The sequence below is a fragment of the Emys orbicularis genome, chromosome 11 (genome assembly GCF_028017835.1).
Source record: "Emys orbicularis isolate rEmyOrb1 chromosome 11, rEmyOrb1.hap1, whole genome shotgun sequence".
Taxonomy (NCBI): domain Eukaryota; kingdom Metazoa; phylum Chordata; order Testudines; family Emydidae; genus Emys; species Emys orbicularis.
In genome coordinates this window covers 39,032,920-39,055,099 of record NC_088693.1, presented here as the reverse complement: position 1 = coordinate 39,055,099, position 22,180 = coordinate 39,032,920, and the positions used below count along the sequence as shown (strand labels likewise).

General features: G+C 40.0%; 1 protein-coding gene across 1 annotated transcript in view; it reads right to left on the bottom strand.

The window, feature by feature from the left end:
* The window catches only part of ERICH2 (glutamate rich 2), a 44,573-nt gene that overhangs the window by 12,272 nt on the left and 10,121 nt on the right, over nucleotides 1-22,180 (bottom strand). Inside the window, exons 8-13 of the mRNA XM_065413694.1 lie at nucleotides 20,840-20,875; nucleotides 18,979-19,027; nucleotides 18,360-18,448; nucleotides 17,182-17,276; nucleotides 7,009-7,205; nucleotides 3,893-3,950 (exon numbers count right to left, since the gene is read on the bottom strand). Coding sequence (XP_065269766.1) covers nucleotides 3,893-3,950; nucleotides 7,009-7,205; nucleotides 17,182-17,276; nucleotides 18,360-18,448; nucleotides 18,979-19,027; nucleotides 20,840-20,875 — 524 coding nt within the window. The remainder of the gene's footprint in view (nucleotides 1-3,892; nucleotides 3,951-7,008; nucleotides 7,206-17,181; nucleotides 17,277-18,359; nucleotides 18,449-18,978; nucleotides 19,028-20,839; nucleotides 20,876-22,180) is intronic.

Below are 22,180 nucleotides of genomic sequence, written 5' to 3'. Positions count from 1 at the left end.
TTCTAAGGAAATTGCTGCTGCTGGGAAATGCTTGACAGAAGGCGAGTTATTAAAAAAGTGTATGTTGATTGCTGTATCTGAGTTATGTCCAGAAAAGAGGGGAATATTTGAGAATGTCAGTCTATCACACATGACTGTACGGAGAAGAATAGCTGACATTTCTACCAATTTAAGTGATCAGTTAAAGCAGAGAGTCAGTGAATTTTGCTTTTACTCCCTAGCTATGGATGAAAGCACCGATTTAAAAGACACCGCCCAACTTCTTATTTTTATTAGAGGTATTGATAAAAACTTACTGAAGAACTTGCTGGCATGTGCTCCATGACGGGTCACACAACCGGAAAAGAAATTTCCAGTGAAGTGATAAAGTGCACGAATGATAAGTCGGGATTAGATTTCACAAACTTGGTGGCCATTTGTACTGATGGTGCTCCAGCTATGTGCCAAAAAAATGTTGGAGCAGTTACTCTTCTTGAAGAATTTATCGGGAGAGAAATAACCAAACATCACTTCATTATGCATCAGCAGGTTTTGTGTAGCAAAGTCTTAAAATTTGAGCATGTAATGTCAGTGGTAGTTTCCATTGTAAACTACATCCGTTCTAGAGGACTAAAACATAGGACATTTCGAGCCTTTCTTGAAGGGGTAGACACCGAGTGCAATGACTTAATCTACCATACAGAAGTGAGATGGTTGAGTCGAGGAAGAGTGCTCCAGCGTTTTGTTGCTTTGAAAGAGGAGGTAGCAAAATTCCTAGAAAATGGGCCAATAAAATTCCCAGAGCTTGAAAATGAGTCCTGGAATCAAGATCTCTTTTTCTTTTGTGATATTAGAGCACACCTGAATGATCTCAACATTCAACTTCAGGGAAAAAATCAACTTATATTTCAAATGTGTGCAGCAGTGAAAGCTTTCAAAATGAAATTGAAACTTTTCAGAAGTCAGCTGTCAAAAGGTGAAATGTGTCACTTTCCCACTTGTGCACAGCGTATCCCTCAGCACAAACACGCCGAGTTGGGAGAAAAATACGCAAAGCACATCATTCTTTTGATTGAAGAATTTGACAGAAGACTTACTTTGTCTAAAGAAGAAGACGTCCAGTTGAAGCTGATTGAAGATCCCTTTTCGGTGGATCCAGAGGAAGTGCCACTAGATTTGCAGTTGGAGGTTATTGAACTTCAGTGTTCAGCAGTTTACCGAAATAAGCACAGAGAAAGCAGCTTGCGGGACTTCTACAAAAGTCTGGACAATGAAGTTGCACTGAAAACGTTCAGCATTTTTGGACGCACTTACATATGTGAACAAACATTTTCCATCATGAACATGAATAAAAACAAGCAACGTTCTTCTCTGACTGACGACCATTTGGAAGACATTATGAAAATATCCACTTCAAATATGACCCCCAAATGCGACAAGCTTGTTGCCGAGAAGAGATGTAATATTTCTCATTAAATTTGCAAGGTAATTATGAAAAGTACAAATGTTTTCTTTCAACGGAACAGATGTTTTTAATTTTTCCATGATTAATAAAAAAATTTAAAAGAATTTAAAAAATTGTTTGATTTAATTGAAAAATTCTTAATAAAGTATCACACACCCTCCCCCGCAAACCTTAGCTGTTTCGGCGGTGCGGTGCTGGGGAAGGAGGGTTTGTTTCCGCGGGGCTGGGCGGTGCTGGGGGGGGGGTGTTTCCGCGGGGCCGGGGGGTTTCGGCCCTCAGCTGTTTTCTTTGGAGTAATATGGCCCTCGCCGCTTTACGAGTTGTGCAGGCCTGTGTTAAGCAGTGGGGCGGTGAGAAGCGCTGGGCGGAAGGGGAAGGAGTGGGGACACGGCGCACTCGGGGGAGGAGGAGGTGGGGGGAGCTTAGCTGCTGGTGGGTACAGAGCACCCGCTAATTTTTCCCCATGGGTGCTCCAGCCCCGGAACACCCACGGAGTCAGCGCCTATGACTCTGCACCTGTTCAGCCTATTGTTGAAGCACTCCTTGTTACTGTCCAGGTGTCCTGTGTAAAGTTTCATGAGCTACGGGAGTAAGGAGTACACTGGGTCTCCCAGGATCACTATGGGCATCTCAACATCCCCCACTTGAATCTTCTGGTCTGGAAAGAAAGTCCTTGCTTGCAGCTTTCTGTATAGACCAGTGTTCCTGAAGATGTGTGTATTATACATCTTCCTGGACCACCCCGTGTTGACGTCAGTGAAACCCACTGTGCTCAGGGTGATCCACAAGCGCCTGCAGTACCATAGAGAAGTACCCCTTTCTACTGATGTACTCCATTGCAAGATGGTCCAGGCCAAAACTGGAATATGCGTGCCATCTATTGCCCCTCCACAGTTAGAGAATACCATTGCCACAAAGCTATCCAATATTTCATGCACTTTTCCAAGAGTCACAGTCCTTCATAGGAGGATGCAATTAATGACCCTGTAAACTTGCATTAACGCTGCCCCAACGGTGGACTTCCCCACTCCAAACTGATTCACGACTAAGCAGTAGCAGTCCAGAGTCACCAGCTTCCACACAGCAATTGCCACTCATTTCTATACCGAGAGGGCAGCTCCCATTTTGGTGTGCTGAGACGAGCTCTGCACAGTTCCAGGAAAGTGGCTTTCCGCATCCAAAAGTTGGCAGCCAATGCTTGTCATCCCAGATCTGCATAATTATGCAATCCCATCACTCAATGCTTGTTTCCAGAGCCCAAAAGTGACAGTTCACCATGTTCAGCTACTCCATGAATGTCCAAAGTAATCTTGTGTTGTTTCTTTCCAGGACACACAGCAGGTCAGGCAACTCTGATTCCTGTTCAAATTGGGAGCTCATGACCATCCCGAGGTGTTCATAACAGTGACCACAATAGTAAAGAGCAGTGCGGGATACATGCTTTCAACCAGAAATGGCGGGCGCACAGTAAACAGGCTGTTGAAAAATGCAGCAAAATGCAGTTGGAAGCCCATGGAATGCTGGGACGGAAAGAACTGCATCATGGGATGTTGAACCCACACCCATGATGCATTGCGATCCAATCTGCCTTCCCACAACTTCTAGCTGCAGAAGGTGGCGAGTAGCTCAGTGAGGTAGCTAATCACAGTGCACTGTTCTCACTGTCGATGCTAGAGCACCAAGTGTGGATGCGCTCCGCCAATAGAAGGAGCATTGTGTGAACATGCACAAGTGATGTAATTATACCAGTTTCTGTCGGCATAACTTGCATCTACAAAACTATGTAGTGTAGACAAGGCCTGAATCTTTAACAAAGACATCCTTTCTCCAAAATGTGCATTAGATATTTAAGTTAAATGGCTGTTAACCAAAAAACCCAACCCCTCTCTCAATTACTTGACTATTACGCAACTGTCAACTGTGGTGTCATAACTTCACTATTTGTTAATTTATTACTGGTCTTGTCTATACTCATCAGAATTTTCTCCTGCATGGAGAAGAAGAATTATTTTCCATGGAGGAAGCTGGCACGTTACTGAAAACAGAGCAACTTTATGTAAGCCAAATCCAAAATGAAAGCCACCTGAGCAATTCAGAAATGTATTTATCAGCACCAGGCACGATGGTACGTGCCTGTAATCCCAGCTACTGGGGAGGCTGATGCTGGCGGATCACTTGGGCTCAAGGGTTCTGGGCTGCAGTGCGCTATGCTAATCAGGTGTCCGGTGCCACTGACAGCCTGGCCAGCAGGTGGCTGAAGGAATGGCTAGAACAACAAGAATGATGTATTGTGATTGGCTCTCTCTCTGTTAGGGCTGATGGACTGATCGATCAAGGTGACCAAGTATTTATCAGCAATTAAGAAAATGGACATGAGGAGAAATAATAAAATGAAACAGGTAAAATGTAAAAAAGTTTTATCTATCTATCTATACATATAGTACTTACTCATCTGACAAAGTTTTTTTGAGAGACTGTAGTCTTGATCCATAATTGCTTTCAGGAACTAAAAAAACAATATAGTTTAGTATGAAAGTTAATATAGAGAATTGTTGATGTGCACACTTTGAAAATTAGTTCCAAGTTTGGTCAGTTTTTATATAAAAATACTTTAGTGAGAACTTTGATCAATTTTCCCAACAGCTATAAAGTGCAGAATTTTTCTATTGTTCTAAGTAGATCCACCAGGGGACAGTGGACAACTGCTAGTCCCACCATTACTTGTACAAACTCCATCTCAGCTACTACATCTTAGAATTGAGGATTATATTTCTGTGTAAGTGTGTTACTCTGAGCACACAGCCAAGTTACTCTGGAAACATCTAGGTACATGTGTTGTTTTACAAATGAGTAGTCCAATTGACTCCAGTGGAACTACTCACATGAGTAAAGTCATGCACGCTCTTAAAGGTCTTCAGGATTGTGGCCTAAGTTTGATGTGAGAACTGATTTTTTTTTTTTTTTTTTTTTTTTACAACAGGTATCCTAAGTAACACCTGTGCTCACATAATAAGGTACAAATTAATAGCCCCGAGAGATGTATTTGACAAGAGTAAATAACACAAGGCTTCACTGTCAGTATGGCACAGTGTGGACAAGGGACTTGAATCAAGCCCTGACAACACCTGTTGGGTCCACAGTTTATTTTTGGCATCAGATGGAACAGTCTTGGATCTCAAACATGCTATCATTCATTGCTATCAAATAAGGGGGGGGGGAGGGACTCCAAACCAAACATAAATCCACAAAGATCTCAATGACCTAAAAGCAGTAATATTAAACTAACAAATGGAAATCCACAACAGACTCATTTAATTGATGTTTGAGGTGGCATTATCAGAATAGTGAGACAATGGTTAAAAGCAGTATAAAAATCTACTTCTATAATTAATGACAGGATATTAAAAACTAATTACCACATAAGCAAACATGATATATACAGTGGTCACCACTAAAAAATAAAAAAAATAAAATTAAAAAAAATCAACATTGGCAAAAAGTTATCTGAGGGATCATCATTTTCTCTTCTTAGACAACAGAGTATCTCAGACAGCACTGTGTGGTAACTGCTGGATATTGTTTTAATAATGAATATTATTACTGTTCTTTCATTTGAATTCAAGTAGACAGTCTGAGAGTTGTTAAAGTCAACAGTTCTCTTTAAATTCTCGGAGCTATGTTCATAATTGGCAGAGCCTAAACCTACACTACTTTGAGTTTTGCCCATGCCTCTCATACAGCATAGGATCTAGATTTAAGTCTCTGACCCTTCCCACCTTTTGTACTCTCAATAGCAACTAATAAGGCTTTGTCAGCTACTGCAAAGATAGTCGGTCCCCCCAAAAGAGGAGCTGAGTAAAGTTTTCTTCAGCTTGCCGTGCAAAAAATCTTATTCCAGAACGTTTCTTACTGCACTGTCATTTTACCTGTAAGCGTATTAGTATCACAATGACAGCAGTCTTAACTTTAAAACACATACTTAACTCTTAATGAAATCAATGGGACATAAGCATATGCTTAAGTACTTTGCTCCATTGGGGCATTTGACAGCAACACTACATATCTCATGCTTTGTTTTTTGTTTTTTAAAAAAGGAGGAACTGGATGTTGAGCAAACACAACCAATTAGCTGAAAAAAACATACCATCTACCACTTCCCAAACATTTTGATATTCAAGTCTAGGTAACAGGAAAGAAAAAAACAAAACTCTTCTCCATATACACTGCATACTCCAAATGAGTATTAAACACACCGTGGGCACTCAGGATCTCTTGCAGCACTTAGAACAGAAGCCGTCATACAAACTGACTAAACTGTTTTCCCTCTTCAAACAACTAAATACAGGCACACATCTTTTACACAGGAATATTTTTTGAAAAATTGTTTTTGACAGTATCAGCAGTGATTTTGTTTGCATAGTACATACATAAAAGACTAGTTTTCAACAGAGTATTTACCATTACAGTGCCAGTCGCAGAGCCCCAAGTATTCCACAACTGCAGAACTTGCCATAATTCACCCCTTGCTGCACAACTGTGGTTTAGAATTCTATTAAAAAATTATGTTTCTAGCCCTTATGGGTATGCAAACCTAAAAAATGTAAGCCAAGGGTGAACCGTGGCCATCTGAGTCTACAAGCCTGAAAACAATACTTCTGAGAGATGTGAATGGCCCCAGTCATTTCACTCTGGACTCCAGGGATTCTGATTGTACAACTGTGGGCTTTGGCATTTTTCCAAGATATCACAGAATTCAGTAAACTCTGCAACAAAAATACTATTTTGCTGTAGCCAGATGCCTAGCATCTTGAGTTCTTTTGTTATCTTGTCCTGCTGGGACCTGCCTGAAGCTGCCTCTTACTCTGCATCTTTATCCACAAAGGGGAATTAATTGATTATAGTGCATCACTATTCTACAGAAAAGACAAGAGAGGTTCAGGGAGCAAGGGCTAGAGACCAGTTTGTGGTAGGGTGACCAGATGTCCCGATTTTATAGGGACAGTCCCGATTTTTGGGTCTTTTTCTTATATAGACTCCTATTATCCCTCGCCCCCGTCCCGATTTTTCACACTTGCTGTCTGGTCACCCTAATTTGCTGCCAGGGAGCAGGGGGAAAACCAGAAATGCAGGCTGGGCAGCTATACTGCCTAAAGAATAGAGGCCTGTGGAACTCAGATGAACCACTGAATCGGACTATAAGCTCTCCATTTTTGATGGCATGCATGATGAAGGGAAAAGAGATTGGGAGCTGAGACGCCCAGACAACATTGTAACCACTGAAGCCCACTGACTTGGGTCATCTGGAGGACAAAACAAAAAATATATAAAAAATAGTCATTGCTGAAAATAATCATTGATGAATTGTGCATCAATGAGTATTTTCAATTTTGAAACATGGTCGCAAGCATGTTTGCACGACAGATACAATAAATCAACACTGATGCAGAATTAGGCAGAATTATGGAGTGTTTGCTACAGAATTGGGTCCCACTGTGCTGCAGAGTACATGGGTCCCTCAGTCTATGTTCACATTGTTCGGGGGGGAGGGGAAAGGTGAAATTTACCTCTCCCAGCAACTCTATTGGTGCATTTATTTTTCTATCTTCATTTTCACTATTTTCATTGCTGCTTTCATCGTCATCTGTAGTTTCTGACAGCTGCTCATCAATATTATGGTCCTCAATACTATTTGTCTGAAATTCAGTGCTGAGTTCATTATTTGCTGGCTTTTCTACATTTCTGGAATTTTTTTCTTTATCATCTAAATTCAAAATTAATATTATATCAGCGATAAAAACAAAATACTTAGCAGTTACAGAGCATTTTATGTGCTCAAAGTGATTCATAAGCATTAACTAGTTAATGAGGATCACTGACAAGGTATTTTTGCATACAGTTGAAAAATATTTTCTGTTTATCTTCTTACATCAAAAAGTTAATGCTTACATTACTGAGCTCAACTATGCCCTCATATACACTAAGATAATTACCACTGAAGAAAATAAGAATTATATGGTGCTCCTCTCAGGGAAGAATTAGGCCCGCTGAATGTAACATGTCTTTCCTGGAACTCCATTTTAAAACGTGTTATATTACAGAAACTCAGCTGTAATGCCATTCTTTCTGCTAAATATTCTGAAAGAAGAGTAATTGTACTGATGGTACTTATAACAATGTTTGATCTGCTGGGAGCCAAAAGGAAGTATATTTTTGTTTCACAGAAAGAGAGTCTTACATGTCTTCAAAAGCACTAAAGAATAACTACTTTACCTTAAAAAGAATGCAAAATTTGAGAAAGTAATAGTTGCTTTGGGAACCATAACTCTCACCTTTCTAACTTTTGTTCCATTTATATTCTCAATCATAACAGTGCATTAAATATTTATTGTTTCTTTCATTTAATTTCTTCTTCATTATATTTGTAAAGGTTTTCCCATGAGTACATTTGGGGTATTTTAAATTGCTGCCATGTCATAGATGAGTAATACCTAATACCACAAACTGCAGACTAGCATTTCTTGGACTTGCCTAACAAAACAAAAACAACCTCATCTGTCACTTTTAAGTATTATAAAGCATTAGTAAGTTTACACCATTCCTCTAGTGGAGTATACAGCCTGGCAATTTTGAAAAAGCTGCTGTCTTGGTCTGAAACACCATGGTGTGGAGGGTGTTTTTATTATTATTATAAAAGATAAAAGCTCTCTTCCAGCACGAATACAATGGAACAGTCCACAGAGGCTTAAGTGCATGAGATCATATCTCTTTTCCCTAAGAGGTATTAGAATGTCCAGTTAATCAAATGATCTACTGGCTGAACACATAGGTGCTTTAGAATGAAAAGAAAATAAGAATTGTGATTGAATGCACATTCAAATAAGCACATCTATATGCATAATTTTACAAGGACTTATTCACTAATGAAGGAATTCATTTCTCAGGTCTCATATATAGGACTATATGTTGAAATGAACACACAGATTAGTGCCTAATCTTTTGAGTTTAAAATCAGTGAGAGGTCAATAAAGGTTGCTGGTCTTGGCTGAGTCCTAATGGGTATTTGTTCACATCATTGAACCATGACCTAATGGAGTCCAGCTGACAGCCTCTCCTGCAAAGTCCCAAGATTGAAATAAGGAGGCATGAGCTACTGGCAGACTAGGTGGCAAAGCTTGGATTGTGCCTGCTTGCAATATATGCCCTTCTTTAGTCAAATCTCTCAGCTTAAATACATAAACTACAAGCTAATGTGTTTGAGGAGAAGTACTATGAAATTGTGGTAACAGGTCTGAAAGTTTTCTGAGATTTCAAATTAACAAAGTGCAGAAACATATACAAACACACGTCCTGTTGAAGTCAATGCAAAGACTCTAATTGACTTCAGTGGGCTCTGAATCAGGATCATAAAAGCAGTATGGGTTCTGGTACGAAAATTTTACCTCAGCTGTAATACCATTCTTTCAGCTAAATATTCTGAAAGAAGAATCATTGTACTGGTGGTGCTTATAACAATCTTTGATCTGCTGGAAGCCAAAAATGCAGTACATTTTTGTTTTACAGAATGAGAGTCTTATAGGGACATCAATTGTACCAATTTTATCCTTAAGAGGTTCTCCTATAGAGCAATCTAGCTAACAGCAGATATCACAGAACAAAGTAATAAGGAAGAAAAATGAAAGTTGAAGAAAAGACAACTTCTAATTAGAAAAAAACCCTGGAATTTATAAAGTTAATGAATACCAATAGTTTGTTGGGGGGGGGGGCAGTTGCAGCTCCATTATTAAGGCTGAGCTGTTTTGCACTTAAATCAGAGATTCAACTGCTTATGTATATAAAAAATTGTGTATCCTAACCAAATTTACCAGCACTTACTCTTTGATTATAGAATTAATTTACATTCCTTTTGATAATTAGTTTAGGAATTAAAATTAAATTTAAAGATAAGAAATTCAGCACCTGCTGCCAGACTTTTTGTCCCAAATGATCTTATGAACAGAATAATGCATATTTTTCAAAATTTCCCCTATGGTTTACTTACTGAAATCTTCACTGTGTGTAGGCTACATTTGAAAAAATGTTTTTTTTTATATTAATGTGCATTTGCCCCTGTGATACACTGTTCCTCAAAATAGCACCCTGTAATCCCCATGTTCATCATTCATATATGGTTATGATATTTCATACACAGCATGCCACGTAAGATATCATATTAAAGGTCATGATCTCCTGAAACCCATGGTTCTGTCAAAATATGCATATTGTTAGTGTGTATGAAGTCATGAGACTTTGCTGTATGGTTGTTATTAAAATATATTGTAAGTTTGGGAGTCCTCCACTGCTAGTTCTCCAGTAACAACAAAGGAGGTGATCCACAGCCCGGTGGCTGTTAAATGACCATTAATCAGCAGGGGAATTGTAAACAAGGGATTTACAATGCTGTAAGAGAGTTGCACAAGCACCACAAGCAATGGGGGATTGCTCAACACTGTGACTCAGCAAGGCCCACCAGGACATGTCTGGGCTAGTATTTTCCCGGCACATGGACTCAGGGTATAAAATAAAGGACAGTGACATCTTGCTTTTTACCTTTTCTCCTCCCCGACCTAGGCTGGAAGCAACAAGAATGCTGGGAAAACAAAGACTTGAACTGAGGAGATTTGTCCCAGGCTTAAATGGAAAGTCTGTGTATTAAGTACTGTAAACTACAACATCCAGTGGGGTGAGAAAAACTGCTTGATCCAAATACTGCTCAGTCTAATACGATTCAAAATTTAGACTGCATGCTTACCTTTTATTGTCTTTGGTAATTATCTCTGACCTTTCATGCCTACCACTTATAATCACTTAAAATCTATCTTTCTAGAGTTAACAAATCTGTTTTATATTTTACCTAAAACAGTGTGTTTTGGTAGAAGTGCTTGGGAAATCTCAGCTCAGTTTACAAAAGCTAGTGTGTGTCCTCTCCACATCGAGGGAGGGGCGGACTGGGTAATGAATTTACACTAGTCAGGCTTCTGACCAGGGCTAGATGGTCCAGTTCTGGGTAAAAGGCTGGGGGCTTGGGAGATCTGCTGGTGCCTTTCTCTGTGTGATTCATGAATGGCTTAGGGAGCAGTCACGCAATTTAGCTGGGTGTCAGGCTCCACAAGCTGTTGTACTGAGTGATAACAGCGCCTGGAGGGGTTTGTGGCTTCTCACTAGCAAAGCACTGTGAGAAAGAGCCCAGACTGGAGAGTTAAGGGGGCACAGCAGTACCCCAGTTCCAGGTTGTACCCCAAGGATCCCATCACACACCCCAAATATTCCACAAACTGCATTCTTTCAAAATGGCTGCACTATTCTCAATGGGATTGAAGCCATAGGCTGCCCTCAAGTGGCCATTTTGACATAGACATCTATCTCCCATTGTTCTCAAATGGGGCTGAGACTGTATCTATACAGGACTGAGGCTGTGTTTACACTGCCCTGCAGTTTGGACAAAAAGGGGCATGACCAGCCCAAAGTGCTGCACTGCAACTCCCCCATGTGGACACTGTGGGTGCAAACTAAAAGGTTCATAATTTGTATTAATGTAGTCCTCTTTGAAAAGTCCAAACTCTGAGGCAGCATACACAAGCTCTAAGTGTTCCTCTCCACTAGGGTTACCATACGTCCAGATTTTCCCAGACATGTCCGGCTTTTTGGTCCTCAAATCCCCATTTGGGAGGAAATTCCAAAAAGCCGGACATGTCCGGGAAAATAGGGAGGGGTTGTGGGGCTTGGGTCCGGGCTGGAGCCGCTGGGGCAGGCCATGCTCGGCCGCCGGCCGGCGCTGCTCAGCCAGGGCTGGGGCTGGGCCGGAGCCGCTCGACCGGAACCGGGGCCGGAGCCGCTGGGACCGGGGCTGGAGGTGCTCGGCCGCCGGCCGGCGCTGCTCGCCCAGGGCCGGGGCCGGGCCGGAGCTGCTCGTCCGGAACCGGGGCCTGAGCCGAGCCAGGCCGGAGCCGCTGGGACTGGGGCTGGGGGTGCTCGGCCGCTGGCCGGCGCCGCTTGGCCGGGGCTGGAGCCGCTCGGCCGGTGCCGGTGCCCCAGGGCCCGAGCCGAGCTGGAGTTGCTAGGGCCGGAGCCGCGGCCACTCGACCGGAACCGGGGCCGGCGCCCCAGGGCCCGAGCCGGGACGGAGACGCTGGGGCCAGAGCCTCTTGGCCGGAGCCGGCCGCCGGAGGGAGCCGCTCGGCCGGGGGGGCCGGACTGGGCCGCGCCTCCTCGTGCCCGTCCCCGCCCCAGCTTACCTACTGCCTGCCTGCCTCACGCTTCCCGCAAACATTTGATTCGCGGGAAGCAGGGGAGGGGGAGGAACGGGGGGGCGGAGCGTTCAGGGGAGGGGGCGGAGTTGAGGTGGGGCCGGGCGGGGAAGGGGTGGAGTTAGGGCGGGTCGGGCGGGAAGGGGCGGAGTTGTGGTGGGGCTGGGAGCGGGGCGGAGCCCGTGGAGTGTCCTCCTTTTAGAATATTAAAATATGGTAATCCTACTCTCCACCTCCTAACAGCTCAGGGCCACCAGCTGAAGGCAGGTTGGCTTCACTCTCACTCGGCATAAGAGGATGCACTGACCATTTTGAAAGAGAGCAATTTTTTAGGTATTTCTCTGAAGGACAAGATATTATGCACAAGCCTCTGCTGACAAATGAACATTCAGTTATGAAATACAACGGCAAAAAGTGAACTTTAATGCTAAATATTTATTTTCAAGATCTACCCAGCAAGAGGGCAGGAGTGAAAAGGGAACCCTGTTTGTGTGCAAGTAGGCACACATGTAAGCAGAGAGAGGGAGAAATAGTGTGTGTGCACATGTGCAGAGGAACGTAGAGAAGTAGAAGAGGAGGGGGAATTTGGAGGATAGGAAGAAGAAGGAAACTGCGATGTAATTCCCCACTTGCTTTGAGCTATTCTGGTGAAACAAAGCAGCTGTAGACACAGTTTAACTGGCCAGGATGCTCTGGCTGCATCCTACTACTGCAGACTAGAGTAAAGCAATCAGGACATACTAGTGCATCTGACTATAAAAAGTTAAAATTGTTAAAAAAAATATTTAAAGCTGGTAATTCTAATGATTTGAAGATATGAAGTATCATATAGCATTATCTTTGAGTTTCTTGGTTGGAGTTAATGTATGGAATTTAAAAAATAAAACCAGACATTCCAGAAAAAATTATATTAAGTAGGTTAAGAGTATATATCAGTAATTTAGGGTAAGATACATTAAAGGATGTTGTAATTATTACCAACCCAATTGTTGTAAATCCAGGAAATTCAGAGTTAAAAGTTAAATTTAAAAGAAAGCCAAACATGTTAAGTTATGGAAATGCAGTTAGGGCACCTCAATTCTGCCCTGTAGTGACACCACGAGGGTGTGTGTGTGTGTGAGAAAAATCTAGAATGTCTTTAAAAGTCAGTTTAATATAATCTAAGATCACTGACACTAAAATGCCTTAATAGCATGCATATAGTTGTTGCATAGAGCCACTGAAGGGCAGCACTAGCTTGTCTGGGAATGCTGTTAGGGTCTGATCCAAAGCCAATTGAAGCTAATGGGAATATGTTGACTTCAGAGGACTTTGGCTCAGGCCCCAAGACAGAACAAGATCTCTTAAACTTTATACTGAGGTTAGCTCACCAACTATCCCAGTTTCTATTGCTGACTGCAGCTCCATAGAATCTTTCAGTAGTCTTCTCGCCAGGTTTTAGAGAGTTTCAAGTGTGCATCAACTTAGTTCTTTATTAACTAGCCTTGACTTAACTATGATATCATATGCTAGCTCATAAAAGGGAGTATAAGTGCTGGCAGAGCAATTGTATATTAATCACCAAGATTCCCTTAAAGGGCAGTAAAACTGTGCTACATACTATGTCAATTAATATTTGATATGGAATTGAAATGCTGGTAAAAAGGAACTTTAACACTAAGAACTCTAACAAGTGAACAGTGAGCAGTTTTCAAGGTTAACACTTTCTGTCAGGCACATTTGAAAGAAGTCAAATTATCATGCCAAAATGGCTTCTTCCAACAACAATCACGTGAGAGCTGATGAGGATGCAAATGTGGGCTGAGTCATGTGTTGTGTGACTATACCTTCAAAGGAACATTTGGAAAAATAAGTGTAACAGCAGCATAAACAAAAACCCAAACTTGTTTACACAAGGGCAACTATTATAATAGTGAATGTCTTTAAAACATATAGGTCTTTCTATAAGAACGTGTCATATGCCCTCAAAAGGGATGTCTGTAAACATCTTTGTTTGCTTGCCTGGGATTGATGAACAGGCTAACACCTTGGAACATCAAAAGGATCACTGACTAAAACTTGGGGGATTGGAGATACTTGAGGAGGAAGGAAGGATGGATGACAGTTATCTGGAGCGGAAAGACTGTTTCACTGCCAACCTGCTCAGCAAAAGCGGCAGAGGAGAAAGAGAGAAGCTCACCAGAGAGGATGTGTTCTTCATAAAATGTAATGTCCTTAATTGTACCTACCTATGTTGTTTAGAAATTAAGAATAAATACGTTATGCAGGCTGTTTCTTTGGAGTAAAACTGGATTTTCTCTCTCTCTCTACTTAATATATTTTATTTTTGATCAGACCAATTGAGTCATGTTTTACAGTATGTCTTTGAAAGGAAGGCAACATTCTGACAAAGTGCCGCCCGATGACTGGTTGGCAGATGACAAGAAATGGCAGGAATAGGTTACACTTACTAGTAACTGATTTCACTTTGTTTAGTTTTTATATTACAGCAATTGCACTAGTAGCAACAGCTATAGTTAATATTATAAAACAGTTCCCATTATAAACTAGGGATTTCTACTCTTGGTTTCTAATTTTACTCCTTTACCGTGTTTATTTCAGGCTACTTTAGTGCCTTGTAACTTTCTACAAAAAAGATCTTTTATAGGTCTATTTAAACTAACTGCATACATCTGAGCAGACATTATTTCATTAGAAATAGAGATTAGAAATGAAGTTTTTTAAAATCTATTTTTTGCATCCTATGTTCCCATTCTGTGTAACCACACAATAAAAGGCTGCTTACTGTGCTGCCATTGCAGCCAAGAAATGAGGCTTGCAGAAAGTGAAACAGCTTGTAATTTACAGAGGACAATGTGAACAGGATGTTAACTCCACTGAAAGAATCATTAAAATAACTTTGCTATTTTGTAAGGTTTACTTTATATTTTTTAAAATAGACTTACAATTATAATAAGTATTATTTTCTTGGTTGATTCTAGATTTTCTGAAAACCTGAATTGCTAGCTTAGCATTTAGCGAACAGCACGATGGATCTATTTTTAATGGCCCATATACCCTACAAGCATAGTGCTGGCACATAGTTCTCTGCCACAGTTAGTGGTGTCTGTGTTATAACACTTTTTTACTGCTAGAGTGGAGCTAGAGTAGATCTGTAACCATGCTGAGAAACAGTATTTTATATTCCCTACTGACCTTAAAGATTTCCCATATTATTTTCCTTTATTTAAAAAAAAACAAAAAACAAAAAACCCAGAAAAAGTGTAAGTTATGGGTCCCAACAGCAATATTAATACAGTCACATTGCTGGAATCTTAACTTTTGCATATTGTGACTTCTTGTATTTCTAACTATGCAACCTTAACATTACTTTAACATTATATGGTATTTTATTAAATGTTATTTTGATGAATTTATTTTGTTTTTTTAGTGCCTGAAGTGTCTGTAGAGAATTGGAGGCAATTTATAAACCTTGGGCCAAATTGTGCCTGGCCCTGATATGAGTGCACAGCATATGCAATTGCGCACATGCATAACCCCCTTGCCCACCCTAAATCAAGACTTGTCTACAGTTACAGCGCTGCAGCAGCAGGTGCAGCTGCGCAGCTGTAGCACTTAGCGAACACGCTGCCTACGCCAACGGGAGACCTTCTTCCATTGGCACAGGTACTCCACCTCCCGAAGAGGCGGCTGCTATGTTGATGCGAGAAGCCCTCCTGTTGACATACTATCTACATTGGGAGTTAGTTTGGTAAAATCCACATCCCTGAGTGATATAATTATACTAACAAAACTTTGTAGTGTAGACCAGGGCTAAAAGCAAAGCAGAAATCAGTCCCTTTCCTCAGACCCAAAACACAGAGTAGCTGGCTGCAGGAGGAAAAGACAGATGCACCCAAAGAAAAAGAGCAATAGCAAGAGGTGCAGCTTCTGCATTCCTCAAAGACAGAAGGCCACCAGTGCTCCTTTTGGGGTAGTGTGGTTGAGATCCACCCCTTATTGTGGGCTGTGTCTAAAAGGTACAAATTAAGCCGCAGACTACTACACTTTCCCCATAACAATCTCCTAAGCAAAAAACATTTTTTGAAATAATAAAAGGCAACTTTGAATAGAAAATATTTGCATGGAGAATTGTCAGGGATTCAGAGATACATTTCACTTGAACCAACCAACGACTTCTGATTTGATACTATCTGTCCTAGCTTCACTGATTGTTGTTTCATGATGCAGTTTGTGTAAATCAATTTTTAATTGCTCATGTGTATAAAATTCTATAAAATTAAAACAAACAAGGGATAAAAAAAATGCAGTGTTATTGTGCAATTAATGTTATTTCCAAAAGAGAAAGGATAATATATGGTATTCTATGAAGACATTTATTAAACAAAAGAAAAATCTGCACAACCTAATGTGGAGTTTCCTTTGCAGAACCACTTTACATGTGGTCAAGTCTTCTTGTATGCAATACAATATTACTGAAGCAAACAGAGTTCTAGAAGTTCAGAACCTCCAAAGTCAGATAATATATTATACATGCTCTATGATGGCATGTGCTGTTCTGTTGTGTCATAGCCATGAAATTATAGCCCCTTTTCAATCTAACTGAGAACAGTGTCTTCCATGAACACTGTAGATATTCTCTAGAGCAGTGGTTCCCAAACTTGTTCCGCCACTTGTGCAGGGAAAGCCCTTGGCGGGCCGGGCTGGTTTGTTTACCTGCCGCGTCCGCAGGTTCGGCCGATCGCGGCTCCCAGTGGCCGCGGTTCGCTGCTCCAGGCCAATGGGAGCTCCTGGATGTACTGGCCGCTGCTTCCAGCAGCTCCCATTGGCATGGAGCAGCGAACCGCAGCCACTGGGAGCCGCGATCGGCCGAACCTGCGGACGCGGCAGGTAAACAAACCAGCCCAGCCCGCCAGGGGCTTTCCCTGCACAAGTGGCGGAACAAGTTAACTCCACTGAAGGAAGCAGGTGCTTGGGGCTAGGGAGACCAGATGTCCCGATTTTTGGGTCTTTTTCTTATATAGGCTCCTATTACCCCCCACCCCCATCCCGATTTTTCACATTTGCTGTCTGGTCACCCTACTTGGGGCAGCCAATGGAAAGGGGCAGCGGGTCCGGGTCTTAGGCGGCGGGTCCCTCAGTCCCTCTCGGAGCGAAGGACCCGCCGCCGAAGAATTAAGCGGCTGAGCTGCTGTTGAAGTGCCGCTGATTGGGGCTTTATCTTTTTTTTTTTTTTTCCACTGCTTGGGGCAGCAAAAAAGCTGGAGCATAAGGCCTAAGATATCACATTCAGTCCTTACAAGAAAATCCTATTCTTTCCACAATCATGCAGCACAGAAACTAATATCACTTTATAATCTCTTCTCCTTACCCATTTGTTACTCATTTTTTGGGGATGTGGCTGGTTGAATAAGAGACCTATCTGTAACTCAGTGAAGAAAGTGCAAATCTTACCTGTAGTTTCTTGTATGTACTGGGGTGATCTTAAATTAGTCTCTTGAATCCTAGACGAATTTTTCTTTTTTATAGTTTTTGCAGAAGCGGCCCATCTACATGTTGGATATTATTTACAGTAAAAAAAAAAAAAAATAAGCATCATAAAAAGACTAAAAATAACACATCTCTAGGTTAAGCCAATTTTTACAGAGATGTAACAGCAGCAGCACCAAAATAATAAGACAGTTATGATAACCCTGTCATAGTTAATAACTGCTTCTTATGGAAAAGTGATTTGCCTGCTGGATGACTGTGCACTTTTTGAAGGACATGATGGATATTTCTAGACATAAGATATATTCCTTAATTGATGGTGAGATTAAGAATTCTCCTAATCAAAATTATAAATTAACAAAAGGGAGCAAAGTAAATTTAGTTACTATTTCTCTTCTGCCATGGCTTCCCCACAGCAGCAGGAGCTCCAGCTCTCATCCCAAGAAGTCTCCTTCCACTGCCTTGGATTTCCAGGGACTTTACTACACCCATTTTGTTTTAAGATAATTAATCCAAGGACAACCTGGAGCTCAGTTTGGTTCTCCAACAAAAAAATTAAGGTTGATTCAGGTTTGGTATAGTAGGGCTTTTTGGTAGCCATGTCAGTAGCTTGTTCAGTGCTGTGTTTTTACATTGCTTAGTGTTTACACTGCACTGTTTAATGTTTTCTGATTATTCTCTGGCAGCTCAGGATACTATTTGCCCAGCTCACTCTTGCTCACTCTACGCACTGACAATCCACGCTGGCTGCAGTCATCTGAGCTGCCTAACCAATGCTCGTGTTATCAGCGTGCTTCTGTCTTGCCTATACACCAAACCAACCTAGGCTTCATATTAGAATTTCTGTCCTTCTGATGTACATTCCCCCAAATCTTGCTAGTTCCCAGCCCAAGGAAGTGGTCATTAACTTGTGATGGGGGACACAGGGCCATTTGATATTCATTTTAGCAAGATTTCCAGCCCAGCATTTCCTCCCAGTGACCATAAATCCATTCTCCTCTGTCAGAGTGCTCCTGACTGGCCAGTACCTGAAGCATTAATCCAAAGGGTTAAAATTATTTATTTAAAAAGCACAAAGTTAATATTTTAATAGCCCATTTTTCTTAAATGCACCTAGCGAGCTACAAAGATATAAGACTTACTTTTCAAAAGTTGATTTAGCTGCACATAATGAGATTTGTTTTGTTGGGGTATAAACTTTGTTTGTAGATTCTGGTCCAAATCCATGCGGCCTTGGTTTAAATTAAAATGATTTTTCACATAAAGAAACACAAATCAAATATTGCCATTAACTGCAATACAATTATGTTCATTCCATTGATACTTGTGAACTTGTGGCTATCCAAGATTTGTACCATCTGCCCTTTGCCCCACTAAAAATCAAAACAAACAAAAAGGCTGTGATCTGTACAGTGGCCTCAATACATGATGCTATTTTTTCCCTTTCATTTAAATGTATATTGTGATATAAAAACCCAGTGCTGAATTTAGCCCTCATTGGAGGCAAGTCACTAACCTGAATATTTACGTCTTTCTTTATATAGATTATATACAACAGAGATAACTGTATTTCTGTTTATGTATAAGAAATGCTGAATAGCTGTTTCAAACTCTGACAGTCAATAAAATGGTTAAAATTGTAAATTATTTTATCCTCACATCTTTGTGGTACAAGACTACCATCCTACAGCATATCAATCTCCGTAAAGAACAATCTTTAGCAACTAGCCTAACTAAGCCACAGAAGACAAATTTTACCGGATTAGTTCCCCATCCATGTTGAGAATATTCCCCTGTTCTTCTACACATATTAAATGTTGTAGTTAATGAAAAAAAATTCTATTTTATTTAATGGCATGTGCTGATTAAATGAATTAGTAGTGGAAATCACATTTATTGATGATCAGTTCTCAGATATATCATCAGCTTCCCTGTGTGTTTACAGTAGGGATCTAAAATGTTAACCTGCCTTAACTCTTAACCCCCAGGCCGGCCGGCCAGAGAGGCCCCAGCCGCACCGCCCGGCCAGAGCAGCCCCAGCTGGTTTTCCATTTAAACAAAATATTTTTAAATCGTTTAAACGGTTAACTTTTTAAACAGCTAGTTTACAGCTCACAAACATTTACTGTACCTTTTTAATAACTCTCTCAGAATGACAATGACAACTGATTTAAGCAACTGAATATGCTTCCCAAAAAGAGTTTATGTAGCTTTCTACATTAAAGCACAAAAATATAAAGTTGGGATCACAGAGAAATTCATTTTCAACATTGATTTTTGCATCTTGAATCTTCAAATCCCCAAAACAGCATGTCATTTGAAGTCTTGAAAGTAGATCAATAACATCAATAGTCTCCACAAATAACCAAATCATCATCAGCATGATTAAGTCAGTGAACATATGAAGCTGCCAGCTAACTGAGTGCCAAGTTCATTATTTATCTTCATTTTTATTTCAGAAAATAGAAACTCCAGTAGACACCATTTAACAAATAATGACAGATTGTTCATTGGAAAAAAGTATTTTCTCCAGTTACAAAGTCTGAGGGAATGTTTGTCTAGTACCTCCTATTACCTTTCAAAATCCCAAACACTTTTAAAATCCAATTACATTAGCTCACATAGGTGATAAAGCTACTCAGACACGGAATACAACAAAAAAATCCATGGACAGATGGAGTTTAATATCTATTCCTCAACAATATTGATATAGACAGTATGCAACTAAAAACAAGAATTAAACTGAATAAGGCGCTCTTGGATTTAAATAATAAAGTATTACTTAGTTTTGAGAAAATGAGAGTAGATGCATGCAAATGGAGAAAATGCAACATGTTGTCTGTACAAACTATATATTGGCATATCTTATATATGATATAACTCCTATATACCTTGGTTCATTAGACTGACGTTGTCTTTAACTAATGCTTTTGCTTAAGAATCTAGACCAAATTTCCAAAAGTGATTTTGAGTGCCCAACTTGAACCACTTTAAAAGGTGTCTGATATTCAAAGGGCAGGTCCTTAATACTTTCTGAAAAATCAGACTCCTTTAAAGTATCTTAAAGTGGGCATCCAAAAATCACTTTTGCAAATTCATACCATACAAAACGTAAGAAGGCCTATACATAACTGATTAGGAATAGGCCTTTCTAGTGAGTGGAAATGAATCAAATGCAATATAGCAGTTAACTCCTATTTTCTCCTTTTAATTAAATATTAAAATAAGTTCTATGCCTGTGATTATTACTACAGGTACTAACCAGTTTACACTGATTGTTCAAGACCATTATAATGTAGTATTTCTATTAATTTAAGATGACTTTTCCAAAAGAACTTTTTGGAAGGATTCACCAGATAAAGTCTACATGGAACTGAATGAGAATAAATAAATCGCATCCAGACTGCAGGGAAGATGTTCTCATATCTTTTATACCCATTTTCTAACACAGGAAACAAGCAGCTGTGAACTGACTTTGAAAATGTACAGGTAATTCTTCCAACTGTGTTAGGTGCTACAGAGTACCCTTAACTCAATAAGAGTTTTCAAACTCCAGTAAAATATGGAGACAGTCTCAACATACTTATACAAACTAGGGGTTACATATTCATATAATAAATACCTCCATTCAATTAACTGCCTGTAATAAAGCTCAGTGCTAGAAAAAGAGACAATACCCATTCTTATAATATAATTACTCTTTTACTAGAGATGAATATTCCAAATTTTTTATATTGATTTAGTGATTTATTTAATATACACATTGTAATGAATTGCAGTTATATTTTACATAATGATTGTTTGGGGGGGGCGGGAAAATCACAAATGGAATTTATTCCAATTCCAGCAATGAAAAAAACCTAGTAACTAAAGCAATTTTATAGAGTCATATGGTAAGAGAAGTATCATAACATCAAGAGCAGTCCACTTGGCAGGAATTTTAAGACCAAGTATTAAAAAGTGGCTTTAAAAAATTGCATCTACAAGCTTTTCCATACCCATGCAAAATTTACTGGTTTATTTCTATTACTTATTATTTTACAATTTCCAGGTAAATTATATTTGTGTGAAAACTGAGAGGTCAAAAGTCCAGCTGCCTACTACCTACCAGATTACACGTGCAAATACAGTTTGCATGCACAAAAATATTTGTGAAAATGCATATATCCAGGAACAAGAGTTCCCTTTTAACAATGTGACCCATTTAGTCTTTGGAGTTACTCCAAGTTTACATTTGTGTAAATGAGATAAAAAACTGGAACCCCAAGTTGAGTTTTACTGACATGACAGATAAAGCAAGGAAGGATATTTTGGAGCAATCTTGGATAATCACCAGGGGCCAAATTTTCAGACAGCCTTTATTTAACAAGAATATTCACATTTTTTCATGCACACCTTTTCATGTGTACAAAACCTACACTCCAAATTTACAAACCACTTCTAAAAAAATGTGACCTTAGATCATTTACTGTACTGCGACACCTGCCTTTTGACAGCTTACATGGATGAAGGGATCTTGTCATGATGCATGATCCTGTTCCATTGAAGTTGATGGGATGTTTCTATGGACTTTTATGGTAGCAGTCTAATGGCCATGGTAACTTATTTTGGAAAAATTTTCACAGTTTTCACTTAACCTCATAAGAATCTTAAATATAGTGGTTGATATTTTCAAAGCAATTGAGATCATTCAGGGCCTGAACTTGCACTCATTAAGGCTAATGGCAAAGCTCTTGCTGACTTCAGTGATACAGGATCTGGCCCTTAGATAAATCTTCCATTAATTTTAATCAATATTTCTAATTTTAGTTTATACATGAATTCTATTATTATTTTCAAACCAAAAGATTATGCACAACAGAAAATGTTTTCATAGCTTCTGAAAATTTTATGTAAGTATATTCTACAGCAGTAAAAACATCAAACTGAAAGAAAATAACTATTCAATAACTCAAAATGTAAA